General features: G+C 52.5%; 8 protein-coding genes across 8 annotated transcripts; 3 read left to right on the forward strand and 5 right to left on the reverse strand.

The window, feature by feature from the left end:
* Window positions 1-984: 984 nt before the first annotated feature.
* Window positions 985-1,822, forward strand: MFIFM68171_07380 (cellulase; the record flags this gene model as incomplete). The annotated part of the gene is made up of 3 exons (XM_071062800.1): window positions 985-1,039; window positions 1,112-1,471; window positions 1,536-1,822. 3 exons carry the CDS (start codon window positions 985-987, stop codon window positions 1,820-1,822), a joined length of 702 nt encoding a protein of 233 aa, XP_070918901.1.
* A 349-nt stretch (window positions 1,823-2,171) lies between these two features.
* MFIFM68171_07381 (Epoxide hydrolase) lies at window positions 2,172-3,276 on the reverse strand (the record flags this gene model as incomplete). The annotated part of the gene is made up of 3 exons (XM_071062801.1): window positions 2,172-2,722; window positions 2,779-2,885; window positions 2,945-3,276. 3 exons carry the CDS (start codon window positions 3,274-3,276, stop codon window positions 2,172-2,174), a joined length of 990 nt encoding a protein of 329 aa, XP_070918902.1.
* Window positions 3,277-4,989: 1,713 nt separating this feature from the next.
* MFIFM68171_07382 (uncharacterized protein) lies at window positions 4,990-5,931 on the forward strand (the record flags this gene model as incomplete). Its single annotated transcript, XM_071062802.1, has 1 exon — window positions 4,990-5,931. The coding sequence occupies one exon, from the start codon at window positions 4,990-4,992 to the stop codon at window positions 5,929-5,931; it is 942 nt and encodes a 313-aa protein (XP_070918903.1).
* A 565-nt stretch (window positions 5,932-6,496) lies between these two features.
* MFIFM68171_07383 (uncharacterized protein) lies at window positions 6,497-7,117 on the reverse strand (the record flags this gene model as incomplete). The annotated part of the gene is made up of 5 exons (XM_071062803.1): window positions 6,497-6,609; window positions 6,672-6,742; window positions 6,803-6,838; window positions 6,946-7,020; window positions 7,083-7,117. 5 exons carry the CDS (start codon window positions 7,115-7,117, stop codon window positions 6,497-6,499), a joined length of 330 nt encoding a protein of 109 aa, XP_070918904.1.
* A 3,583-nt stretch (window positions 7,118-10,700) lies between these two features.
* On the reverse strand, window positions 10,701-11,795 carry MFIFM68171_07384 (3beta-hydroxysteroid-dehydrogenase/ decarboxylase; the record flags this gene model as incomplete). The annotated part of the gene is made up of 1 exon (XM_071062804.1): window positions 10,701-11,795. One exon carries the CDS (start codon window positions 11,793-11,795, stop codon window positions 10,701-10,703), a length of 1,095 nt encoding a protein of 364 aa, XP_070918905.1.
* A 1,906-nt stretch (window positions 11,796-13,701) lies between these two features.
* On the reverse strand, window positions 13,702-14,897 carry MFIFM68171_07385 (uncharacterized protein; the record flags this gene model as incomplete). The annotated part of the gene is made up of 3 exons (XM_071062805.1): window positions 13,702-14,209; window positions 14,271-14,530; window positions 14,592-14,897. 3 exons carry the CDS (start codon window positions 14,895-14,897, stop codon window positions 13,702-13,704), a joined length of 1,074 nt encoding a protein of 357 aa, XP_070918906.1.
* A 4,856-nt stretch (window positions 14,898-19,753) lies between these two features.
* MFIFM68171_07386 (uncharacterized protein) lies at window positions 19,754-22,571 on the reverse strand (the record flags this gene model as incomplete). The annotated part of the gene is made up of 2 exons (XM_071062806.1): window positions 19,754-19,844; window positions 19,933-22,571. The coding sequence occupies 2 exons, from the start codon at window positions 22,569-22,571 to the stop codon at window positions 19,754-19,756; spliced, it is 2,730 nt and encodes a 909-aa protein (XP_070918907.1).
* A 573-nt stretch (window positions 22,572-23,144) lies between these two features.
* On the forward strand, window positions 23,145-26,285 carry MFIFM68171_07387 (Rna interference and gene silencing protein (Fragment); the record flags this gene model as incomplete). Its single annotated transcript, XM_071062807.1, has 4 exons — window positions 23,145-23,221; window positions 23,284-24,437; window positions 24,496-24,743; window positions 24,822-26,285. The coding sequence occupies 4 exons, from the start codon at window positions 23,145-23,147 to the stop codon at window positions 26,283-26,285; spliced, it is 2,943 nt and encodes a 980-aa protein (XP_070918908.1).
* Window positions 26,286-27,795: the final 1,510 nt, after the last annotated feature.

The following is a 27,795-nucleotide window of genomic DNA, read 5'->3' on the forward strand; positions in this document are numbered from 1 at the left end:
GGGTTTCATTGTATCGTAGTATGTGGACTCATAGCTCCCAACCGACCCCCCACCATCTCCAAGATGCCTGTCACTTATTACGCCGAACCGGCAATCCAGGGTGATGCTTTCTCGACTGCCTCATTCACGAAGCGAAACACATCCACGCAGCCATACGCGCCATCCCCACTGCGGCCAGTCAGTCACGTTTGACAAGGCGAAATTGGACGCCAAGCATGACCAGCCCTGCGACTCTGATCGGCGATCGACATCGGGCGACAGCCGGAATGGGAATCATGGAAGGCCTGATACCGAGCGCAGCCAGCAGTCTCCGGGCCGCAACGTAGATTTCCCGAAGGACCCCTCCCATTCGTTGCGAGCGATGGGGTGCCAAGCTGTTTTGTCGTCGGACGCGCCCTGGTTTACCAGCTTCACTAAAAGTGGTGAGAGGCTCGGGACCGCAAGCCGCATACAACACTGCGTGGCCCTGGATCGCACTACCGGGAACAACCGCCGGCAAAGTCGGAGTAGCGGCATTGCAGGAATCTTTTGAGGGATTACAACCCCCACAACGCTAGAGTCCCACGAGGAGCATGAAACCAGGTTTCGCATGCCAAAGTACACCACCCTCATTTCGATTCATCTATTCCCGGCGGCTTAGCCAAGCCTCCATCTCGGCACCAAGAGGTGTGGGATTTCGAATCTTCCTTCCACAGATGACAGGTGTTGGCCGTCACGCGCTCCACACGGACTACTAGCAATGTAACGTCTTCGGTTGGGAGTCCCATCACCCTGGGGGATGGAATCCGGCCTCCTTGTGGGGTGCTCAGGGGCATCATGGCCGGGAATCAACGTAAATCGAGGATGTTACCGTTGATGCCGCTCGGGAGATCAGCAAGCTATAAAAACCCCTCCCGAACCTCCTGAAAGATCTCCAGGATCGACGTAGCAGGCCTAGATTCACCACCATTGCCCCTCGCTCTTGTCGCCAGCTCAATCAACAAGATGAAAGTCTCTACTTCCATTGCGCTTCTGGCTGCGGCCGGCGCCCAGGCCCACTGTAAGTTCCAACCCAACCGCCTCTCATCCAGAATTCTCCCTGGGAGATGGACTCTAACATCACCGTTCCCAGACACCTTCCCCAGGACCTCGGTGAATGGCCAGCTCTCAGCCGAGTGGGAGACAATCCGCATCACCGAGAACCACTACTCCCACGGCCCTGTCACCGATGTCAACTCGCAGTCCATGACCTGCTACGAGCGCGATGTGGGTAAGGGCGCACCCAAGACCGTCTCGGTGCAGGCCGGCGGCACGGTGACCTTCACCGTCGACACATCCATCGGCCACCCGGGCCCCCTTCATTTCTACATGGCCAAGGTGCCCGCGGGCCAAACCGCCGCCACCTTTGACGGCAAAGGTGCCGTGTGGTTCAAGATTTATCAGGATGGCCCGTCTGGCCTGGGCACAGGGACCCTTTCATGGCCTAGCGACGGTATGTCCCTTCGGCTTTCCCTACACCAACGATTTGTAAGTGATATACTGATGACCGTGTAAAGGCAAGACGCAAGTCTCGGTCAAGATCCCCCAGTGCGTGCAAAATGGCGAGTACCTCCTCCGTGTGGAGCACATCGCGCTGCACGGCGCCGGGAGTGTCGGCGGTGCACAGCTGTACATTTCGTGCGCACAGATCAGCGTTACCGGCGGCAGCGGTACGCTCAACGCGGGCAACCTGGTCTCGTTCCCCGGCGCGTACAAGGCGACCGACCCCGGCATCCTGTTCCAGCTGTACTGGCCTACCCCGACCAGCTATGTCAACCCTGGCCCGCCGGTTGTCCAGTGTTGAGGGTTTATGGGTTACTGTGGGGTGTGAGGCCGGGATGACGGACCGGCGTAAGAATGACGGTATATAGGGTGGCCCGTTTCTCCCGCCTTACTCTAGGTGGTGGACTCCGTACATAGTTCAGTTTTCAGCCGTATGTGGCCACTTATATTCCTCATATAGGACTTTGAATGACTAGTAATCCACGCAAACACTGGCATGTTGCTCAACTTACGACTCACAGCCACCAAACCCTTTCACTTTCGAGTCCACCGGCTCGCAGGACTACTAGTATGCACGTTACCTCATCCCTCATATGATGTCCCATGCAAACAAACCATGATTCGACTTCTGTCCGTGAGCGGGTAGGCTCCTAGCTACAGCGGGCCGTGGCAAACTCTTCCAGCAACTTTTCCACTTCGTCTTTGGCCTCGAGCATGGCCCAGTGGCCGGTATCCAACCTCACAACCTTCAAATCCTGGGCCATCGCTCCAGTGGCCTGTACCTGGAGGTCATTCATGACGACATAGTCCTTCTCCGTAACCATCAAAAGTGTTGGTACTGTGACCTTCTTAGCCTCGGCCGTGAGTTCCCGGTCCCCTGCGGGATCAGTGAAGGCCAAGGCCTTGTACCAGTTGGAAACACCAGTGTAGCCGCCCTTGACGATCCGGTTGTGCATCTCTAGTTCCTCTGGTGAGATCCAGTCGGCAATGGGCAATTCCTTCCCGGCCTCAAGGAACTTTAGAAGACCGCCCTCGGCGCCGAGATGATCTTTCCACGTCTCGGGGTCTCGAGCATACAGAAGCGAATCAAGCGCTCTGTCGTGCTTCTCCAAAAGAGACGCTCCTTCCGGGGAGATAAAAACCTCCATGTAACCTGACGTGCTATGTCCGACCATCTTTTTCGAGAATGCAACCAGGGACTCTGCGCACCTCGATGTTAGCGGCGAGCGTTGCGTGGCTGGGACTTATCCCGCGTACTTATATCGAGCCGGCTCTCGAAGATGGTGAAACCCACGGCGATGAAGATGAGACCACGGAAAAGATCTTTGTAGCGGACATATACATGGGACAGCAGAGGCGAGCCGCTAGGCAGTGGGTCAGCGGAGGGAATCATACAAAGACCGGTTGATGGGCCAACTCTCACAAGTCATGGCCAACACCGATCACCTTGTCGATTCCAATTACTTTTGACACCAGCTCGTGCACCTGAGGGACCATGTACTCCATTTGGTAAGGTTCATACGATTCCGGACGATCCGTGTCTTCATAGCCGAGTAGGTCAGGCGCGATGACGCCGAATCCAGCCTTGGGTAATTGTTCTATCTGGTAGCGCCAGATGTAACTCGAGCATGGGGCGCCGTGGAGCAGCAGAAACGTCGGCTTCGACGGAGCGGCGGGAACATGAACGTAGCCATATGTCGTTCCGTCGCTAAGCGTGGCCTTCCTGGCCAGGTTGGGAAATGCTAGGGATGCCATGATTTTAGATAGAGAATTGGAAGGGTTTGATTGATAGAGAAACGTGCGGAGAACTTAGCGGGGCCGAGATCGTGGAGCTGTTGTGAGGACAGGGAGCTAGAAAATCTGTCAGCATAAATGCGACGGTTACGGGGTTGGGACTCGACCTGGCAAATCAGAGTCGATTTTGGACTAATACGCCTCATGCTTGCTCTCTACCCCGCCATTTCGCCCTGCTAACGACTACGCTCTATTGGTGAACCAAACTGTCGGCCGCTAGTGGGCCAGGTTCCGCTCCTAACAGCCCTCAGAACAAGGATTCGGCGACCCTCTGCGATGGTAGGGTCGAGCCCATCGTTAGACACTGCTGTGGGCTTACGGCTATAACACGTAACGGAAAGGCGTCTAGATCTATGGTAACCCATATATTAGTAACCTACTAGGTAGCCTTTTGCCTTAATTATCCTGCTTCCGACGAGAAAAACGATCGAAAGGGAATGGCACAAGTCTAGCAGGAATTAATGGAGGGATATTAATATTAACGGCCTTTCAGAGTTGTTGAGGTATGGCTTAGTTATGATATGTGATTACTAGCAGCCGTCTCAGGTCTAAGCAGCTGGGCCCAAGTGACACATCTTGATTACGTGTGGTGACCAGACACCCGCAATCGAAAAGTCCTATGAGCGGAAAACCCAACCCATGCGGCACTGGGACGAGTCAAGTATGTGAATGTAACCTGTGCCGGTCTATATTGCTCGCCAGGGGTTATCCGACCCCTCATTGACGCGCCCTCGGAAGTCGGAGCGGCACTTGCTTGACAGGCTATAGACGACCTCCATACTAGTTGATATCCGCAGCTACGTTACAGGGACCTAGACAGAAGCGTACCCAACTGGCCAGCACATTCAGCCGGCAGTCCCCGCACGTATAGATAGATATACTCCGCCAGTGACAGTCATTTCACCTGTCCAAGAGGCAGTAGTCGCTCACATCTACACTATTGTAGGCTCTGATTGTCAATATACTATGCTATCATGTCACTGTTGCTTGCGCTGTGTTGCTGCTGGATTGGGCTCATGTCCACGGCTACCTGCCAAGTAGCATCCGGCACCCCCAATCACCCGGACGTACCGCCGCCACCTTGGCCGGGCTGCTCTGCGGTTTCGCTGAGCTCACCGTATCTTGATCTCACATCTTTCCGACATGAGACCAAAAACGCGTATGGGCTGGTCCAATTTGAGCTCCACAATCCCATGAGCAAGGGGACAACGCACTGTCGTGCTAAATATGAGTCGCAACACGGCCCCGTCATTTCTGCGAACTGCACCGCTGACAAACGCGACACGGGAACGACGAGCTTCCGATTTGATCCCGTGGGGAATGGGCGGCTGGAAGTGAACCACACATGGACCTGCAACGATAGCTTGAGCTCGGTGATACTAGTAGATGGGTGAGTAGGGCCGAGGGCGGGTTATCCCGGTTACAGGATCATAGTGGCTGATGTGCACTTGTGGAGTGTTCAGAATCGCACACTTTGCGGGCAGGGGCATGATAGAGGCCCCAACAGGCGACGGAAGACGGCGAATCTGGTTGACGCTAGAAAACCCAGTCAAGTTAAAGCCTGTCATACCGGCGCCGCCACAGGGATACGACGCGCCCGGCTGCACCGCCAGGTCTCTGGCAAGCCCTTCATGGACTGTCTCGGGGTTTGACTGGAGAACTGGCGTATGGATTATGCCACGTAACCCCATCATGAACTTCGGCCCCACTCCGGCGTTCGTGTTGCGCTTCAACCTCACTAACCAGGCCAACGGTGTCACCTATACCTGTGACGCCGGCTGTACGCTCGCCGAGGAGCTGCTACTCTCAAACTCCGCGCTCACACAGTTGACCGATTCTGCACACGAACAAGACGATCACGCATGGTGTAGTTGTGTTAGACGCCCGCCACCGGCAGACACAAACGACAGGTATTTCGAGTGGACATCCATCCGCTTCGACCCGTACCGCAGGTCGCTTTCTGTCGCGCAGACCTGGTACTGCAACGACACGGGGTCTCGCGGCCCAGTCCAGTTTACCGCATCGGGGAAAACGACGGACGTCCCGTTGTCACCTGAGGACTGTGTCGAGAGGCCAGCCACGGAACCAGACTGGGTGGCAAACACCGGCTTGCCAATTGGCGGCTCTGTGCCGATTCAAGATGGCTTTACTTGTAACGGGATCTCGGCTTTCAACATCACCGGCGCGATTGCCTCGCAGCACAAAATGGAGCAGGGCGCTCTCCAGCTGCCTAAGCCTGTGAGGCGGAGCTGCACCGCCAGCTCGCTCGGCCTAGTAAACGATTCTTCGGCTCTTATCCGCTACTCGATCAGGCACTTTGGGGCGGGATACTACGATCCAGATGACTCAGGGTATCGGAATATAGTCCCCGGGAACGGCAGCACCGGTGGGTTTGCTCTCGACCTCTCTGGGGGTTTCACTGGTAGCATACAATGCACCCATGGCGGCCAACCCGGTGTGGGGGGTGTTACCTACTTCGGGTATAGATGTGGTAACCAGCTCGAATTTGACTCGGCCGTCGCCGGAAATCTGAGCGCAGTTTGGGACTCATCTACGCACATTCTGAAGGTTGACATTTCCTGGGCTTGCAACGACAAGAACCGCGACACGCCGTGAGTATTTGCTTCATTGAGAGAAAGTTCACATTTCTCCCGCTCTGCTAATTTCTTGCAGTATCGTATTCCGAGGGTTCGGGAGCGTGATGCTGCCGGATCTCGAGTGTAGGGTCCCGAATTCTGGAGACCCAACCTGGAAGTTCTGTCAGGCCCCTGAGCTGATAAAGACGGCGACGCACCTGCTTACCAATATCTCTTGGTATACAACCGGGCAGTCTTAGTGGGAAAAGCGGGGGTATCGTTTCCTTTGTTGGAGGCCGCCGGCGTTTGATCCGGCCTTGCAATCCAAAACCCATCGCTAGATTGCAGCAGCGTTTCCGATAACCACCCTGGGCTGATCGCTTAGCTCAGCGAGGGAAATCTTATATTTTGAGAGAAGGAAAAGAAGGGTAACATAGTCTCAGAAAAGGGCTGCTGTATTCAGTGAGGGTGAAGATTAAATAATGGCATACACTCCCAAGTACCTCCCACGTCCATAACAGATCAAACACCGTGATTCATGACTCGAAACGAGTCAGAAATACAGGGTTGAAGTGATAAGTTTCGTCCTCCGTCTGTATAACCCCCTAGGCCTTATCAATGGTCAGTCCTAGGGGCGGTATCCCGACCGAGAAAACCTCGCCCTTGCTAAGCCAGTCAAAGATCTCCCTTCTTTGCGACTGATCCGGTACTGCTCTGCCTAGAATCACAAGAAGCGAGATCCATCTAACCACCAACTATAGGTCGGCCCCATTTGTGCACCTGTAATGATGTCTTGCCATGACGGCCTCCGGTCCATCACGGGCGATTCCTTTAGGTGGTCAATGTACGTTCTGTTGTCGTCAGTGACGACATAGTCTTGGTGATTCAGGACTTATTCAGCCGTTTCGTACAGGATCCAAGCCCGCGACTCAAAGGAGTGGAACCGCCTGCAGCACTGTGTCAGCAAATGTTGTGCATTACTGGTTGGCTCTGAGATCGCCACGGGGCTATTGAATACTTGAGGAGGGATGGGGATGCGAAAACTTGGATATACCACTCAAACGCGCAGTTGCGAATCACCATGGGGATGCAGCGGAGCATCATTTGGAAGTAGGCATTCTCCTTGTCGCTAGGACGCCCTTCCCATTCAGTTGCGGCATGCAAGTCCAATCCACCTAGACGTAAAGCCACTTCTGAGTGGCAAGGTCTTCCTGGATGAGGAGCATATTTTCCCCGTTTTCGTCCGGTTGATGTTTCGCGCGCCAGAAGTGGCTGACGAAGCAATCCCTGTTGTTGGCGAACCCGTAGTCAAGAGGGAGGAGGATGTAGTGGTCCAGGCGATCAGGGCTCCATTTGGCGAAGCGCTTTCTGCCTAGGAAGGCATCGCGCAGCTGGAAAAACCAGTATTACTGGGCTTCCAGGAGCCAATCTAGTGATTCTATACCCCTGAGATTGCATGCGTGCTTCCGGATGGCAGGGGCTTTGTTCGCCGCGGCTTCAGTAGGTCCGTCCAAGGTATGAGGAGGTGAACCGATATACCATCCCCCAGGAGGCTTTAGCACCGGTACAGAAAACGTTACGCGCTCTGAAGATCAAGTTTACCGAGTTTTCGGTGTGGGGGTTAGTCGATGGGGACCCACGCCACGTTACCACAATCGGGTCTCTGAGACTTCACCGCGTTGCAGGAACTGGCCATCGAACAAGCTGCTGTTAACTGCCCCATGGCTCCCACGCCAGGCGGCCGGAGGCTGATGGATTGGCTGCCGTCTTCGATCGAGCGTGTACACTTTCGAGACGTCGGGGAAGTAGTCCCATTCCTAGACCACCTGCGTATCGTGGCCTCAGAAGCTCCTACGGTTCTGTCAAAGCTGTGATCTGTTCGCATGACCGCGAGGCATTATAATGCGGACTGGCAGCAAGACAGTAATTCCCGGCAATCTTTGCTGGAAAAGGTCATAGTTGAGTTTTAGCGAACTGGGATTACCTTCGAGCAAGTCGATCCACTGAAGGATGAGCGAGAGCCATGGCTGGATCGGATCTATCCCAATCCGGAGGACAAAGCAGAACGATACGGTTACTTGCTGTCATAGACTCAAGAATCGCAAACATTTCAGATTTTAATCAGCACATTCCAGGCTTACTGCGGTACAAGTCACCGGAGGGAGATTACCCTAGGAGAAGACTACCACGGAAGGACGGCACTGCATTGGGGGTCCTAGATACCTTATGTGATAGCGTAAGTTAGATCTCCGTTGGCGGGAACGGCAGTTGATTACCATTAACATCTTATCCATTGCCATCATCATCCATACATGCGACCTAAGCTTTGTTCGCTAACAGGCTTGTGGACGCACAATTGAAAGATACACTAGACGTCACCCCTTGCCCACATGTGAGCACCAATATTGATACGCATGACGGCACAATTAGACATATACTTCTGGTTCGGACATCCCGGGCGCGGCAGAAACCAAGACCACACAGTACCACGGTACACGTTTCGGGTCTGGCGGACGCCTCAATATCCACTTACTCCCAATGGTGCTGAGACCTCAAAATAATAATGTGTTTTCTATCATAAAATAGATGCTTACTCCTACCTCCTCACCACTGGACTGTACTCCTAGTGATCACGTCCAACCACTCCTTCGGGGCCGGTATCAAACGTCTAGACGTCAGGTTACGTAGCGCCCTCAGGTTGGTCCTCGGCTGTGTTTCACTGTAAAAAATCTCCAGTGCGGATGCTGGGGTATATTTCTAGCACCCACGGCTGGCCTTCAATCTTCAGCAAATCGGTCTTGTCCATCAAGCAGTCAACCGCGGCGGATTCCCCAGGCACCTTGACCAGCACTCGTCACACACCGTCATAATGCTACGGACAATGGCCAGACAGCTGCAGACGCTGCAGATGCACTTGTGGGACTGCTCTTTATTTGGCGCCGGGTGAGGGGCGCTGGACTGCTTATCGTCGGTGGGCATTGCTGTGGCGGGGGTTGGGTGCCGGTTTGGCTGCGTCCTTTGGCTGCGTGGCTGGGGGGTGGTAGTTATTGGTGTATCTTAGTAGGTGTGCCAAATGATGCGAGGTCCCGGGGTTATCTTCTGGGGGTAGAGGTGGTGGGAGGTTCTTTTTGGGCCCAGATTCCGGGCTATAAATACCTAAGTAGCGAGATGTTCGAGTTGCGCAAGCCAAGTCAGCCCGGTTATTTAAACATACTTTACATTACATAAGGTAGTGAGCACATGTGAAACCCTTCATGGCACCAGGGATATGCTGGAGTTTGCTGGAAAGGTTGGATGATAGAAAATGTTATGGTACTGTTTCTTATGCATTCTCATAAGCCTACCGTAGTATGTCTGGAGCTGTAGGTTCCAGGCCAGTCATTGATGGTGCCCCGCATCACCTGGTTGTTGTAACAAAGGCAAATGCCACCGCTGTTTATTCTGTACCGCAATGTACTCCCAAAATAAGGGTGGACTTGAGTTATGTTATGGGTCTCTGCGGCCGCGTGAATAACGGAGAAGATTGAGACGAGGATATTTGCTGCGAGGGAGTCTCCACGTGAGTCGACCGTCCGGCGTCGTAGAAGTTCATTCCTCTCCCAGCAGGAGAATCCATCCCCCCCATTGCCGGGCCGTTTCTTTGCGGATGATTGTGATCGTGCGTATCCCGTCCGTCAGCATGGGTAGATAATCTAACCTCGAAGCCGTTAGCTTCGCCTCTCGGCTAATACAAGTCGGTGGGCGATTAGCTTCGTGGGCGTTTGTTTCCGTCACGGCAATCTTTTCTTGGTCAGCTCTAAGAAGCCGATGCAGACATGCCAATGGATACGTCTCTGTAATTGGGCAATAAACGGCGGGGAGGAAGCTCCAATGGGCCTCAACCTCCAGAGGGCCGTTCCTTGTATATCAGATAGAGGTCGAGAGTTTCCTAGTACGGTGGTGCCCAGAATCTTTCTCTTGCCCTATAGAGCTCGCTTTCAGCGTTATTCGGCATTGTTAAGCTGCAAGTTCTTGGTGTGAGCAAGGGCAAGAAAATGGAGCGCAACGTATACGGCAATATCAGCAACTACTTTCCCAAAAGCAATTATGAACCCAAGGCGAGTAAAACTGGCAAAAGGCGTACACGTTGATCATTTGAAGAGCGCTGTTCATGAGAGCAATGTCTGACTGAATCCTCTCCCTATAGACGCTCATATCCTTTAATGGCAGAGAAAGCCTGATCTACTTAGTTGGTTTCCAGAGGAAGTTTCGGTTAAACATGCCGCTAGATTTCTGAACCTCGACCAGGAGCTGAGTGAGCGTGTCGAGCGTGGTCCTGATGCCGGCGAGCATATCCCACATCGTGGCTCAAAGGCTCTCATCGGAGGCCGATCTCGGCGACGACGATACACGGAGCCGAGATAGTGGCTTCGTCGCAGAAACCACGAACATTCTCATCGACGGCCATAGTATCATATACCCAAGTATAAAGAGTTGTGGCAATCTTGGTGCAACCCGCGTCAACTCCCACTGCACAGGCTGCGATTGATAGCGGGTCCATGGCGGCAGGAGACGCACTTGCAATGAGCGACATGTAGGTCGTCCCCTCTTGGGCTACACTCAGCCGCAGCTGGGAATCGATTCGCAGCGTCTCAGAAGTCGGGCATCCATAGGCGCTGGATTATAGGTAACCAAGCTACCCAGTAACGATTCGTGTTGATTGATAGACGATAATCAGGTATCTTGACTTGTACTGCTTGTCATGTCCCGCAAAACGGGAACCAGCGTCAAGAGCAAATGTAGGACTCCCAACACGTATCCACTTATGATTCATTCTCTCTGACCCAGAACCGCCTTTACATCCTCCCGAAATCCCTTTCGCCACCATTCCACCCCCTTCGTAGGAGCCCAGCCCAATTTCCGCGCCACGCTCGACACCGTTCGCGAATTGCTGGACAGTCCAAGCTCCACGCGCTGCTCCTCTTCGGCACCCATATGCTGCCCGAACAACTTCGCGCCCTCGGCCAATCCGATACGTTCCACTGCCTTATCAGCAATCTTCCCCTCCTCGCACAGCGCCTCCGCCACCCCCTGCGCAACCTCCATCCACGTATGCCGGCCGTTCGTGCTGAAGATGATCCCCTTCCTCCCTGTCGGCAGATGCTCACCTCCTCTCTCCAATATCTCCACCACCAACAACTTATACAACTCAGCCAGATCCTCCACATGCACATGATCCCACACCCCCTCCCCGTCGCCCACCACGACCCCGCGACCATAGGCCAACGCCGCCTTGACGTACGCCGGGACCTGGATACTCAGGCGATTGAACAGGCCCGTGCCGATCCCAAAGATGGTCGGGCTCATCACGACGACTGTCTTGACGCCGAGCTCCTCACCGAGCTCCACGACGCCGAGCTCCGTCTCGCGCTGCGCGTAAGGCCCCGCCCGCTCGAGCTCCTTCTCGAGCGCGTAGACGTCGTCGCGCGCGTCATCGAACTCGCGCCGCACCACCCCGCGCCCGCCGGCGACGGAGAACGGCCGGTCCGCGAGGTTGGACGTGCCGCTCGTGTGCACCATCCACACGTCGCGCCCCGTCGCGGCCCGCCGCTGCGCCAGCCCGCGGACTAGCGCCGCTGCCGACGCCGGGTGGTAGCCGACGGTGGTGTGGATGATCACGTCGTGCTGCGCGGCGAGCGCCGTGGTGGTGGCCAGGTCGTCGAGGTCGGCGTGCAGCGCCGGTTGGATGCGCGCCCCGTACGCGGCCGTGAGCGTCGCTGCGCGGGCGGGGCCGCGGAGGAGGCAGGTTATCGGGAAGGGAGTGGGGAGGGACGGGGGTGAGAGGAGGGTGCTGAGGATCGTGCCGCCTATGTAGCCGGTTGCACCAGTCAGGAGGATTTTAGGGGGCTCGGCGGGGAATTTCATAGTGGCCTTGTCGTTTTTCTTCTTTTCTTTTTTTTTTTCTTCTTTCTTTTCTTGTGGCCCCTTAGAGTGCTGCAATTACGGGTTTTAATTAGTGAGGAAATGTGAATGCCGAGTACCAAGGTAGGGCAGGTAGGTTTGCAGGATCGAATGGAGAGCTAATTATCCAGGGACGCCAGCATGGCAAGGTTCATCCGATACTTAAAAAGAGAAGCGAACACGGCTTATGAGGAGATAACGGCTTCACCAGCAAATTGGGACGGTTGATTACGACGTCATTGCAGCAATGGTGTTGTGGCCATCGTCGAATCAACAATCGCGCGGGGTTGCCGGTCAGTAGCTCTCAGCTTACCTCATATAAGGTACCTTATCATTTTGTCCACATCCCATAGTCAGCTGGCACTTCGGGCGGGCGGAGATACCGGCGTCGTTATGTCCGTCTACCTCGATGGTGTCTTGTCAAGACCGGCGTTACTGAAGTAGATTGCTTCGGAGAAGCCACCACCAGAACCTTCGATTCTATCCGGAATCCGGCAGCAAAAGTAACATTGGACAGGTCGGATTACTGGGCGTCGAAACGATGACTAAGGGACCCGGTGATGTGCCGGAGGCTTGTACCCATCTTTGCTTATCCACTGACAATCATTTATGATATCTAAGGCAAGGCGTCAATGCCTCAGTGAAGCTCACATGTGTCCACTGATAGAATAAGCCAAGGAAAGGCCATCATTTAAGATAGGTAACCTCATCCTATTCAGTTATCTCACGGACAATGATGGGACAATAAACAACCAATGCAGGGTTAATTATTCTTAACGAAGATACGCTAGAAGTAAAGGTACCCTAACCACGGATTTCACTCATCCATTCTTTATCTGGATACCCACTTCATAGCAGTACACGTAGCGTCCCGCCCCCAGAGAGCCACTGCAAACAGTACGTTTATGTAAAGAGTACCTTCCGTCCAGTCCGAGGAATCCGTCGACACCCTGGCCTCAGTTTCACTGACATATTACCACGTGTTTGAGTAGATGTCGGAAACGAGGTACCTTCTCAAATTTTAACAAACGCTTCACTCAGAGCCTATGAGTGACGTTGTCCTAACCCTCTGAGTTGACGTTTTGAAACAGGGGCGGCCAAGGAACGGAGCCAGCGGAATCATTGATGCGAAACTGTAACGACAAGCTCACGTCAACGCTATTGAAGGGATTCGCAGGGATGTCGCGGCCGAGAGCAATAATTGCAAGGACGCAGCAGTCAAGCACCCAGATTCAGGAGAATACCGGAGAAAGATGAGAAAGATGATATCGCCAATGCTCTGGAAAGTAGCTGTGCAGATAGCTAAGTCGCGGCTAACGTCGAGAAACTGCCCAATGAAGCCAAAGGCCGGGAGGCCGAATAGTAGCATCACATAAGCCAGCATGGGTGGAGTAGAGTAACCACAACATCCTCGGCGGCCCAGTAACTGCCGGAGCCACCACCCATCACACATAGACAATTAGGGGTGTAGATGTAGCAAACTGCTAACGGAAGCGCCTACCAGGAAATGTCTGCGCCATTTTGGAATCTTCGCATTAAGTGTTTAAAATGTAGCCACTGCCCCCCAGTCACTGGGGGCCTAAAAGTAGAGGGGTACTCTTGATGGTCTTCGCCCGGCGGTGGGAGCATAACGGCAAAGGAAAGTTCCACAACTGCCGAAAGGCTCAGGATTGCAAGTAGGGACCAATAAATCCCATAGCCAATTCTAACACGACTCTACCCTCTGGCTTTGAATTATAACATGAGTTATGTGTAATGACCGGATAATGAATGTAGAAGAACAGTTCTATTTCCAATGCTAGTATCCTAGGTTGACGGGGCACTATGAGACTCTAACTTGAGTCACATAGCTACGAAGGCGTACCGCATCTCAGGCGCATGCATCGTTCGTTTCCCCAGAATCCTCTCGTGGGAGTACTGCTGGGACGCCATTGGTCATCCACTCCAGCTGGCGAGTGCTGTAAGTCCTTTCCAAATTGTACCGTGGGCAGTCGATGCTGTAGGCGAGATTTCCACTGATGCCGTACATGAGTGCCTCGAGGTAGCGGCACAGATCAGGTGAGAAGTCGGTTCTGTCCTTGTTCTCCTCGACCACCTTGACGTACCGTGTCACGTACTTACGAATCTCTCCTCGTAGGTTTTCTTTTGCCTCCTCAACACCAACTGAATTCTGGCGCATCAGGATGGGTATGGAACTGAAAAGCTGGTCGTGGGGAATTCGCTGCTGATCCGCGAAGCGGCACTCCTTGCCCCAGGAAAACAGGTCATTTGTGAGCGCAATGGAAATCCATGCCGGGCGTGCGAGATCGAGTAGGATGGGGTGTTCGTGCTCGGGGATAACGAGTCCCATGCCGAAGGCGATCTCAAAGGTCATCAACCTGGAAATTATCAGCGGGCATTCCTATATTGCCGAGTGGCTATGCGAAATTGAACTCTTACATGGTACCAATGTCATGGTATCTGTACTCGATATAGTCATCAAGCGTCTTGAAGCCGCTGTGATTTTTTCGACCTGCCCCCTTCTCAACGTAGTCGGCCCAGATCTTAACCGTCCACATAGCAGCCTCACGGTCGATGGCTAAAGCGTCTCGGATCAACTTTGCTTGAAGTTCCATTTTGGCGGACGTATAACTCGGCATCGAGCCCTCCGCGGTCCACATCTTGAACACTTCAAGCCTGGCGTCGCCCTCGACCGAGGCCTCCCAACCGCATGTCAGCCACCAGTGACTAAAATCCCAAAGAGGCAGGATAGATACTCACATCAGCATCATTTAGCTTGTCCACCATGTCATCGTAGATGAACTCGAACTCGTTGACGTAGGACACATATTCTAGGCGGTCTGGTAGACACTCCGGAACGACGGCCGAGATGAAACCGAGGCGAGAGGCTAGTCCGCCTTTGTAGAAGCCCAAAGGCTCCACGGACCTGCTCCAATCTTCCTGGGCTCTGATGGCGCCGTAGTCTTCCAGGTCTCGGTTTCTGTGGACACGGATTGGGATGCCTTGGTTCAATCCCTGTGTTTCGGACGCAGGCAATTCTAGGACGGAAGAGTACTGGAATTCCATTTTGGATGCCAAAGATCAGGACGTGAACTTGATGGTCTGAGGAATGGTATGAAGATGAGAGAAGCGACGGGCTACGTCTATCTATTTATACCATTTCACAGTCCATTCTCGCCCACCAACTAGGTACGTTTGACGGAGACATCCTGATGGCACTTCCTGCGAGGATGACATTACCAGGCGAGGAATGGGTGTGCCTTCCCAGATGATGCTAGAGCTAACCAAGCTCTTACTGACAAGGTTATGATTGCGGGGCTCATGTACACTACACCACAGTCCTCAAGTACATCAGCGGCCATGCCGAAGGTACAGGCTCATGAAGCCGACGAATTATAGCTCAGGCTTACACTGCTCGACCAAGCGGCGTATATCCTTTCACTTTGGCGAGTACTAACCCTAAAGACCATCCCAGCCCTGGTAGATAAATAGGTGTAACTAGCCATGAATTGATTGTTCTACGAAATCATTGTCTCTGTTATTACACGTTTGACGTGTTGCCGCTCAGTATACTTTGACGAATGGCGGCAATCTCCAACTTAAGACGCTTAGTAAAGATCATCCCGGATCATTTGTTCCAGCAGATGTAAGATTTTCGGTATGTCTTCCGGATACATACTAGTGTTTAATCTTTAGTAAGCTAGCTTACATTGCTAGGAAAGGTTTAACAATGATTCCAGTTTCAGCGGCCATATCTCTGTTGTCTAACTGGCCGCCCCCGTTGTGTCGGTAAGATAGCCGAATATGAAGTAAGCTCCACATCAAACCACCACTATCTAAAAGGCTTTGGAATCATCTGTTTCAAACTATGCGTAGTGTGGATGACTTGGGGCTTCTGCTGTTAGTAAGGTGGGGACTGTACTGCTGCTGAATAAGTACCCTACCTCATGCCTTCTTCAGATCCCGCCTAATCAGAGCTAGAAGAGGGACGATAACGAGGGATTTCATCCATGTCCTCCTTTTTCCGGGTTCGGGAAGTGAGCGAATTTAGGGCTCTTGTGCAATTCGGAAGCTTTGGCTTATTGCATACGTATTCGAGAATGGATTCAAAGAGGGCCTTCCCCGACATTAGCCAAATTTCCATACTAATTCGGAGCCGCTTGTCCTACATATTCTATTGAACTCCCGCCCTTTGATTGCGGATACACTGACGATACAGCTGGCCCGATGCTCCAAAAATACCCTGCCCATTGGGAAAACCGGCCGGGCTCTTCTTTATGGCGTCTAGTTAGTTCCTACAACGTTCTGCTCTGCATCCACCGGGTTTGGCTATCTCCCGTTTCACCGGAAGGACCGGCACACCCTAGGTGAGCGTATAGCGGCGTATAAAAATGAATAAATATGTTATACCACCCTAAAATCGACGACCACTCATTCTTATAGTCACGTGGTCCCTCTCCAGCTTTGATTAGTCCAGATCAGTCCCGGCTCAGCTCCGGCTAATATCTGCCTATTGAGCAGTACAGCCTTGTTGAGAGGGGGCAGTTTTAACCGAAGAGCCCAAAAATGGTCTCCGTGTAAGCAGGGCCTAGAACTGGAACATTTAAATCCGCAGTAATAGCCATTACTTAAAACTTTATGGACAATTTATACCTTTTTCCGTTTAGAATGCTTGTATTTATCACTAGTTATTGATATTAGCAATGTTTATGTTTATAAGGTACCTTTGTGGGATTGTGTCACAACCTGCAGGTCTTGACCAGTAAGGTGCGGGGAGCGAGCCGCAGATAGTGGCACGCACTGGGCCAGCACCAGCCATAGGCCAATGAGGATGGACCCGGCTCAGGGGACCCGGGGGCTTGGACCCGCGACTCGGTCCAGGGCTCCGGAGGTACGAAGGTACATGTCAATTATTACTTCTATATAGGAGCCTTAAGCGCGCCTGTCTTGAAGAGTCAGTTTTCAAGTAAAGCAATTCATTGTTTGGGATAACCATCTTGTAAATTGCAAGAGCAATCCTATTGCGAATTTCATGCCAAGCACTACCCTGAGTCTTTACCCTTTGCGCCTGCCGTCATCAACCGACCAACCACTTCACACCCTTCAGACCACCAAGGTTCACCTGGGTCCACTGTACCCAACGTGTGGATCCGCTGGTGTTAGGATTGTAACAGCTATCTGAAGGATTATTAGAATCTAGATGGTTATTTCTGTTTGGTATGCATCCTTTCTGGTTGGCCAAGAGATTGGAGTAAAACGTTGCACAATGAGCTCCAGGAAGGAATAAAGTGCAGTATTTTATGTGGTTATGAAAGATGGGTCCCAAATTATGGCGAGCTGGGAAATTACGGCCCAAATTCGGGACCAGGCATATAGTAGTACATGGTGTGGGATATTACATGACATCTTAGTATAATTCGTAGCATAGTACGTAGCATCCTGGCTCCATAACTGAGACAGTATTTAATATACTAGTACATGATATAACACAGTACAAAATATATTAGTACTTAGAATATACTAGTACGTGATATACTAGCCCAGAGTATACCAGTATATAACCTACCAGTATGTGTTAGAAGCACTGCACTCTGGAATTGTTGGATTTTATGGGATTGCAACTGCATGATTGTATGCTCGTGTGAACTTCTTCTGTAGTCTCTGGCTCTGTCAGAGACCTCTGTTTTATAGCTGTATACAGTTGGCATAGTAGTGGCCATGGCACCTGTGGCGCTTGCCACCATTGCGGTTCCAGTGTCTTCTGGTGCCATCTTTTTGACAATACTTCCTCATCAGCGTCATTGCCGACGATGCCTTCAAGCTGGCACCTAAATCGGTTGAAATCGGTCTCCATTAATGAGTTATCTATCCTTTAAACGAGACAGGGGAGTATCTCCTCATAAGAAACTAAGAAGAATTTTCCAAGAAAAAGAAAAAGAAAAAGAATAAAACTCATACCGCTACTTCAAGAAAATTAACATGATGGACTCGGGGATACGGCAGCGGTCTGTCCAACGCCTCACTGAGGTCGCCCTCGCGGTTTTCCCGAATTGGAGCTCGAATAACCACGTTCGGGAGCCAGTTAACAGGCAATACTGCGCTACCGTTGCAATAACGATTGAGGGGCGTTATGGGATCAGAGGTGTTCAGCAGATATCTATATCATGAGGCATTACTAGAACTGTGCAAGTACCTGGGCGTTGGGCTATAGTTGTCACGTTCTGGGAACATTACGATGATTCAGGTTGTGCTTCGCTTGGTTTTAGTCTCATAAAATTGGAAGAAAGTTTAGAACGCCCCAAAAGAAATCCATCATTGATGCCGGAACACTGGTGGGTGGCAACACCTACCAACATGTAAGATAGATTAGATAGAAGAGTGAATGCACGGTGGAGAGGTGCAGTGAATGCAGTGGCCCATAGCCCTGCATGCACGCACCTAATCACCAACGCGCCCTCGCGTTGGTGGTTGCTTTCTCTCCATCATCATCTTCACTCTTTACACCAAATCCAGATAGTGAATTGACTACTTGATAGTCCCAATTACGGTATCTACGGTGCATTCCCCCTTCAATCATCCACGGGGTCCCCTTGGTCGTCTTGCGCCATGACGCTTATTCTTCACCCTTTCAGTTCCATCTGGTAATAGTAACTTGACTACTGCTTCGTGCCCTGCTTCTATTGCCTTGCCTAGTGGGGTCTGGCCGGAGAAGTCTTTGTGATTTGGGTCGACATTGTCGCGCCGTAGAAGCAATTCCACAACCTCTGCATGTCCCTTAGCCGCCGCTATGCTTAATGGTGTCTGGTTTAGATTATCTGCCGAATCCGCCTGAACATCTTGACGCGCTAGCAGCAATCTGACAACCATTTTGTGCCCGCCAGCTGCGGCTTTCCAAAGGGGAGATTGCTTCTTTGTGTCCGTCAAGTCGGCTTCGACGTTCGGTTGTGCGAGGAGGAGCTCGACAATGGCAGTGTGGCCCCCGGCCGCTGCTAATAGCAGCGGTGTCTGGCCTTCGTTGTCTTTTGTAGTGACCTTGAAAATATGTTGGCCGAGTAGGAACTCGACAAGTGCTTCGTGTCCTCCTCCTGCTGCTAAATGCAAAGGTGTCCGCCCATCCTTGGTTTTCATGTCGGCCTTGGTGCTATACTTTAGCAACAGCTTAACGACTGCCACGTGTCCTCCTGTCGCCGTTACCAGCAGCGGCGTCTGTTCGTCGTTATCCTTGATGTCTGCTTTCACATGACCATGGGCTATTAACAACCTGACCACTCCTTCGTACCCCCCGGCTGCTGCTAACAATAGTGGTGTTTTCCCGTCCTCGTCCCTAAGGTTGGTTGCTGTGCCATCATGTTTTAAAAGCAACTCGACGGCATCTCGGTGCCCATTTTTTGCCGCCATGTGTAGTGGTGATTGTTTCTTCCGATCCAGTAGGTTTGCTTCAATGCGGTCGCAGCTCAATAGCATTTCCATGGCCCGGCTGTGGCCCCCAGCCGCTGCTGCATGCAATGGTGTCAGCCTATGTCGATCCCTGCAGTTGATATTGACATTGTCGCAGTCCAGTAGTCTCTTTACTATTGGTGCAAATCCTCCGTCCGCTGCCAAGAAAAGCGCTGTTCGCATAGACTTGTCTTTCGAATCAGGGTCGACATCTTTCCTTGCCAATAGTTGGTTAGCTATGATGTCGTGTCCCTTCGCTGCTGCTATGCAGAGTGGCGTTTGTCCCTTCTCATCCTTCTGGTCGGCCTTGATATCTCCGCAAGATAGCAGTAGCTTAACAACGGGCTTATGTCCTGCCGCTGCCGCGCTCCAAAGAGGTGAATGTTTGCGCTTATCCGCCGAATTGACTTTGACATTGTGTTGCAACAATAGTCTGACAACACCCTCGTGCCCCCCTGCTGCCGCTGCATTCAGTGGTGTCCGACCTAGAGAATCTGCCGAATCCGCCGAATCCGCTTCGGTGCTCCGCTGCTCCAGCAAAAGCCTAACAATGGCTTCATGTCCTCGATCTGCTGCCTTCCAAAGAGGGGTTTGTTGAGCATTATCCATCGAGTTTCTCTTGACATCCCCGCGTGCTAGTAGCAGTCGGACAATCGCCCCGTACCCTCCGGTTGCTGCGATGCTTAGTGGCGTCATTCCGAGATGGTCGCTCAGGTCGGCTTTGATATGCCCGCACGCTAAAAGCAGCTTGACGACCGCATCATATCCTCCTGCCGCCGCTGCTAGTAATGGCGTCCGTCCATCCTGGTCTTTTGCGTTTATGTCGACGTTATCCTGAGATAGCAAGAGTTGAGCGGCGGCTTCATGTCCTCCAGCTGCGGCCAGCAGCAGTGGTGTCTGCCCAGTTTCGCCTGACGCGTTGGCCTTGACTCCCTGTGCCAATAAAAGCTCGACGACCTCCTCATGCCCTCCTGCTGCCGCGAGGCATAGTGATGTCCATGCTTCCTTATCTGGCGAAGCGGCTCTGACGCTGGTGTGTGCTTGTAGTAGTTTGACAACAGCTGAGTGTCCGTTTGCTGTTGCCGCTTCCAGGGAACGCGATAGCTGGCAACCCTTTTCCATCTCGGCCTGAATTTCTTTTCGCGCTAATAAAAACTCCACAACCTCCCCATGCCCCCCTGCCGCCGCTGCTATCAATGGCGTCTGCCCATCCCGGTCTTTTGCGTTTGCATTGACGCCATCTCTCACAAGTAAGAGCTTGACGACAGCCTCGTGTCCTCTAGCCGACGCTAATAGCAGTGGTGACTTCCCGGTTATGTCCGTAATATCGGCCCCGGCATCATCTCCATGCGACAACAAAAGTTGGACGATCGCTTCATGGCCTTCCGCCGCCGCCAGACAAAGGGGCGTCCGCCCATCTTTATCCTTTGTATTGACACGAACATTCTCGTATGCCAATAGGAGCTTAACAACCGTGAGATGGCCTGCTGCAGCCGCTAAAGATAACGGTGTTTGTTGGTTCGTATCCGTCATGCCAAGTGCATCGTCACCATATGCCAATAAGAGTAGCTTGACAATCCCTTCGTGGCCCCTCTTTGCCGCTAGAGATAGCGACATCATTCTGTCCTCATCCCTCAGCTCCGCGGCGACCTCAGTATGAGTCAGCAATTCCCTCGCCATGGTCTCAAGTCCTTGACTGGCGGCGTACGACAGCAGGGCGTTGGGATCTTCAATCGTTTTCTCCAGCAGCGCAATATGATCAAGCTCATCTGCGCCGACAATTTGTGCCTCCGATGATGTGCATTGGATCTCCACTAAAGCCACACGGTAGTGCTGCCCATTTACAAATCGTAGCTGTCTCTTGATTGCTAGGACAATGCGCCTCCCGGCAGCAAATGGCTTCGTAATCCGATCTGGCTCGAATTCTGATGCGTGGTGGACAGTGGGACCCTGGGATCGCTCCAAGGACGGAACAAGCTCGGTCTCAATGCTGACTGACAGACGCTGTCTCTTGCTTTCTAATCGTACTTGAAACCAGGTTCCGTCTTTGCAAACGACCAGCAATCCGCCGAATATACCGTCAGAGGTCGGGATTGCGGTCGAGAGTAGTACGCCGTCCGACGACGGAGTCCAGATCGACTGGAGATGGACCTGGTGCTGGGTGATGTCATTATACATCCCCACTAGCTTCACTTCACACCTCTCTGGGTTATTTCTCTGCTTCCCATTCCGTGTAAGGCGGTCGTTCCGCACACAGATACGTTTTGCAGAAGTGTTTGACCAAGAACGCTCCGTTAGATCTAGGAACTCGAGGCTGTCGCTCCGCTCCCTTTCGAAATAGTCCTTTGCCTGAGATTTTGCTCTGATGTAGAGTGCAATTTTCCGGCTAGTGCTTTCGCATTGTACGTCCGGAAGAATAGCAAGATGCAAGCCTTGGTGACCTTGGTCTGTACATCGAAGCTCCAAGTGGATGCCCTGGTTGTTAACAGTTAGAGCCTCTCTGGAAATACCTGAAGGCTTAAAGACGATGTTGCCAGAGTTGACGAATGCGGCCGGAGAAGTTGCTAGAAGGCCGCCACCGCGACTTTCGAGCGATTTCCACGCGAAGAGGCTGTAATCGTCGGCGAACCTCATGATCTCTTCTTGAAGCCTGATGAAAGACCTTTCCCCTTCTCCATAGAGCAGCGGCATGTGAATGTTGAAAATGCCCATCAAGCAATAGGCGAGGTCTTCAACCCTTGTTGTCTCCCTCTTGGAAGCCCATGACATTCTCTGTGCGACGCTAGCCTCGTCTAGATCACCTCCCAGGAGGAAACGAACGGGTATGCCTGTGATCTCGCTGACTTGCTGTCGCAGACTTGACTTGGTACCTATTTCTCGCCACTGATGGTCAAGAAATACGACGTCTAACGGGGCGATGAGCTCTTGAAGGGTCCATCCTCTGCGAAACCACCTGCCCTGCGGGAAATCGTCTATCGACGACACGTCGGCAAGGTAAGCATAGCAGACATCGGCTTCGTGGTACCAGTGATACATGCTGTTGATTGCTTCGGAAAGCTCTGCACTGCTCGCCTTGTCGATGCAGCATGTGTCGATCCAAACATACTCGAACCCGTTTTCTGCAGCAACAGCGCACGTCTTTTTGATCTTTTCATATCCCAAGGACACCACATCATCGCTTCCGCTAATGTGTTGAAATGTGACCTCTTCTTCTCCCCACGTGTGCGAAAGGATAGCGTATGGTGGGATATCGCCGCCTCCAAATTCGACGAGACGTAGTGTGACTGTCTCGAGAAGACGCATGATGCAACGGGCTTCGCAGTGCTCTCTGTGTGGGCGTTGCAAAATGGTAGCAGTGTTGAAGTACAGGCGCTTGTCGGTTCGTGCTCTATAGTGGGTTCCCGAATTGCGGGATAGGGATGAGGAGTCTATTTCAACAAGGACATATTTTGCGCTGTAGCGTAATAGAAAGTCAAGGGGAGCAAAATGGTGGAATCAGCTGCAAGTGAAAGGCGGTGAGCTTGCTTGTCTGAATATGCACAGCGCAGGGATTGAGCAGGAGGGGAGGAGAGGCCGCCAAGGCCTCCAAAGGCAGCCAAACCACCGTCTAACAAGGGCTAGTTTCTAGGCAGAAATTCAGGTCGGGCCAATTGCAGTTCGGTCAGTCACTTTTCCACTTTCCCAAACTATCTGTCAAAGCATGCGACCAACCCGGCATGATGTGTGGCTTAGATTTTAAAGCCCACGACTCGCACACCAACTGCGCACATCTTTGACCCCGAATAAATCCATTTTTCGTGCGGCCTCCATTGCCCAAATATCTTTGTTCTGTTCACCCCCCCCCCCCCCCCCCCCACAAAAAAAAAAAAAATAAAAATGTCCAGGAATCGTGTCTTCCCTGGCAGCGGCCGGCGAGGCGGACATGGCAGAGCCAACGGCGCCAAGGTATTCTCGTGAGTGAATATTACCTGACACTTGCCATGATGTGCACACATCGTATTAAGATTCGGGATAGCCAGCAGGACGGAAGAGTACCTCCTCCTGACGAGGCGGTGGTCAGATCCGAGAACACTCTCCAGGCTGGCAAGGATGCACCGCATGCGCGTGAGCTCCTTTTGGAGCACGTCTTTCCGCGCCGGCCAGGATACGGTACCGCAGGGACACCAATCGTGCTGTGGGCCAATTACGTCGAAATGGCTGTATCGCCGGACTTGAGGCTGCACCGATATGACATTTCTGTGTCGCCCTCCGTATTTGGCAGGAAACTTACCCAGGTTATCCGACTGCTGCTGCAAGCGCCGGAACTCGGAGCATTCCGGCATGACGTCGTGTCGGATTTCAGGTCGACTCTACTTTCGCGACGGAGATTTGTGGAGGATGACTTAAGCATTACGTTTCCCTATCGAGAAGAGGGCCACGATGAGCCGAAAAAGGACGCCAGGGAGTATGATGTGCGGCTCCGCTATACTGCTACCCTGTCAGCCGCGGAGCTAACCGAGTACCTGACGTCGACTGACCTAAGGGCCCATTACGACGACAAACTCCCCATGATGCAGGCACTCAATATCTTCTTGAACCATTATTCCAAGTCGACTGGCAACTTGATTACAATTAACTCGAGCAAGACCTTCTCGCTGGACCAGAGTTCAGCCACGACGGACCTCGGCGCCGGGCTGACTGCCATCCGCGGCTTCTTTGCCAGTGTAAGGGTGGCATGCTGCCGCGTGTTGGTCAACGTCAACGTCAGCAACGCTGCTTTCTACCAGGAGGGCTCGCTAAGCGAACTGATCCTCCGCTTTGATGCCAAGCTAAGAAACAAGTCCGGTATCGACGCCTTTCTCAAGAGGCTCAGGGTCAAAACCACTCACCTCCCGGAAAGAAGGAACAAAACAGGCGAGGTTATACATAGAGCAAGGACTGTTCTCGGGCTTGCTACCACCAATGATGGCAAGGAACTTGATCATCCACCGAGGGTGAGGCAGTTCGGTGCAGGCCCGATGCATGTGGAGTTCTGGCTAGGAAGCCCAGCTCGAACAGGCTCGTCAAGGACCGACAAGGTTGGCCAAGAAAAGAGAGAGAAGAAGGCATCCGGGGCGAGCGGGCTGAGGGACGATCCTACTCCTTCCACAAGCGGGAGATATGTCAGCGTCTACGATTACTTCTGGGAGAGTAAGCAGTGGCCAACCCAACACTGAACCAGCAACGCCTAATATATATACACATCCAGCGTACGGCCTGCCGATTGCCAATACCGATATCCCGGTGGTTAATATTGGAACCAGGGAGATGCCGACATACCTCCCACCCGAGTTCTGCTTCGTCTTCGCGGGACAAAAGGCGACATCAAAACTCGACCATGCTCAGACACAGAAGATGTTGCGATTCGCCACACGCAAGCCGTGTGAGAATGCGACCTCTATCATTCGTGATGGATTAAGAACAGTAGGACTCGATTCACAGACAAACACTCTGCTGGTAATACGTTCTATCCCCTCCCCCCCCCCCCCCCCTTTTTATTTTTTACACCACACAATACAGTGCTGATATTCATAGGGTGAATTTGGTCTCTCCGTCTCGCCGCGCTTGATCACTGTTACCGGGCGCGTTTTGCCGGCGCCCAGGGTTATTTATAATCAGGGCAAACAAGCCCAAATGCGTTCTGGTGCCTGGAACATGGTCGACGTGAAGTTCAACGCTGCCGGGAGCTTGGAGAGGTGGTCGTATTTAATGGTATCGCTGCCGGGCCACCGCGACGCATTTGACCAGGAGAGTCAGGTCAACGACATCATTCAGCGGTTTGGAGGCGCATTATCCGCAACCGGAATCACAGTCCAGCTCCCTCTTCGCGGACAACGACTGGCTCTGAAAGGCCCGGATGACGCGCAGCTGGATCAACGTCTTCAAGCGGCAGCAAAAAAACTCGACCTTCTTCTCATCATACTGCCAGAACACAATACTCGGATATATGATCGGATCAAGCGCTGTTGCGACAAGGAGTTCGGCATCCATACCGTCTGCGTGATTGGTCACAAGCTCAAAACGGGCCAAGACCAGTATTTTGCCAACATCGCGTTGAAGCTCAACTTGAAGCTCGGTGGGAACAACCAGCTAGTTGACAGTGCTCGACTCGGCATTATCAGCGAGGACAACACCATGGTCGTGGGGATCGACGTCACCCACCCGTCTCCCGCCTCGAGCCGTGATGCACCAAGCATTGCCGGAATGGTGGCAAGTATTGACAAATCACTCGGACAGTGGCCTGGTGTGCTACGGGCCCAGGCGGCGCGCCAGGAGATGGTGTCGGACTTGACGGACATGCTTAAATCACGGCTTCGACTGTGGAAAGATGCAGGGAAGCACCAAGCATTGCCGGAGAACATCCTCGTATATCGCGACGGGGTCTCGGAAGGTCAGTATCAGACGGTCATCGATGAAGAGCTACCGCTCCTTCGTAACGCCTGCGAAGAAATGTACCCGGTAGTGGATCAGAGGAGAGGCATCCCGCGTTTGACAGTTATTATCGTCGGCAAACGCCATCACACTCGCTTCTATCCCACGCAAGCGGCCGACGCGGATCCGTCGTCGAACCCCAAACCGGGGACCGTCGTTGACCGAGGGGTAACGGACCCCCGCAGCTGGGAATTCTTCCTCCAGTCGCACGCAGCCATCCATGGCACTGCACGACCAGCACGCTACGTTGTAGTGCTGGACGAGATCTTCCTTGCTCATTGCAAGGCGGGCACGCCACCATTCCGGGCGGTTGCCGATCGGCTTCAGGATCTAACCCAAAGCATGTGCTACATCTATGGGCGCGCTACGAAGGCCGTGAGCATTTGCACGCCTGCATACTACGCAACTATTCTGTGCAAGCGAGCGAGGTGTTATCTGAGCCGGGTGTTCGACCCTTCCCTTGTCTCAGCATCGCCTTCGATAGCTAGCAGTACGGAAGAGACTGCTGTGAGAAATGAAGAAGTAAAAATTCATCCGAGACTGAGGGACAGCATGTTTTACATTTAGGTGAAATCGCAGGGTAAGCGATATCGCGATTCCATTATTCCTGAATATCAGCTGAGGCTGACCTAATCAGTCTAGAATCTTTTCTGATCTATAAAGATGTCAGGGGCAGCAACACACCCCCTGGACACAGGAACATACAAGCCTCGTGCGGAAATGCCTGGCCAAATTTTCGACATTGTGGGTGATCTGGAAAGGGATGGAATGCTTCTGGTGCGGGTAATCTATCGCAGTATACCGGGGGAGGGGGAGGGGAATGGGATGAAAGCTTATCTTCATGGTTACCAACAGTCCCGCCCTCTTTGTTAAAATCTCTCTTTCGTTCTGGGACAATAATTTCAGCGCAGTGCTTCATATTTGATACATCCTACGAACTTCCGATGGATCCAACTTCCTAACTTGGCCTGTGCCCTTGGGGCTTATCTTCCTTCTTACCCCATACACCGTCTTATCCTTGCGGAAGCCGGGCTCTAGCGCAAGCAGGGCCGAGTCCGAGATGGCTATTCTCGGCCTGGAAAAGACAGCGTCGGTTGGCAGACTGTCTACACCGCCCTCCGGGGCAAGTGTTCCCTTATCGATCGCGAAGCATCATCATCCGGTGGGATTAGATCCTCTCGACGTGCCTTAGCACCGCTCTTGACATCCGCAAAATTTTGTGGTTTCTGTGACTTGTTCGAGCGTTTTGACCCCGTAAAAACCACACCTTCTGGCGACCGGGATCTCCTGTATTTTAGTATCATCCTGTGGAGATTGTGATACCTTAATTCCACCAACTGCACCAGCCCGGTAACATGCATAGATCGCGCACACCTCCCATCTTCTTATCCGTCGGTCATTGTCAAGACTTTAAGACCGACTCAGAGGATGGATATAAATAAAAATAAAAGCCCCAAAATAGAGGGAGGGACTTGGAGCCTCTGATTTGGCTGAATTCTTAATACATTGATGCTGAAGGTGCTTATATATTAACGAGTAGCCGGCTGCTTATAGCCGTTTAATCTTCCTCCTATGAGAAGGTATTGGACAGCGACCTTTTATAAATCGAAGCACCTGCTAATTTGCGGAGCGGGAATTAGCCTTCGAGAGGGCAATGAGATCCTCAAAGCTTCAAAATAAAGAATGGGCTGGAATCAAAGGACATACCCATCTCCGTCTGTTTCTATACTCCACTTTACTAACTTCAAATATAAGCTGGCAGAATCCTATTTAGCGACTAACATTACCGCTGACGCTGCCGCACCCTGTATGGATGGTATGGTTAGCATAACCTTAAAAATCGAGGAATGCACCGGGATCTCCGGATGGCAGCTTTAATCGAGGTACAAAAATTAGGCCACTCGGCTGTGTAGTCTAGGCTCCCCCCCCCCCCCCCCCCCCCGCCTCAACGCTCTATTTCTAACTTTTACTTCTTTCCGGCGCCGTAGATACGAACCGGCCTCCCCTCTGCTATGGCTCCTCGAAAGCGACGAGCGCCGATGCTAACTAGGCTACCTATTATAGTGGCTGGTTTGCC

This window comes from Madurella fahalii (assembly GCF_045866475.1).
Source record: "Madurella fahalii IFM 68171 DNA, scaffold_4, whole genome shotgun sequence".
NCBI lineage: Eukaryota > Fungi > Ascomycota > Sordariomycetes > Sordariales > Madurella > Madurella fahalii.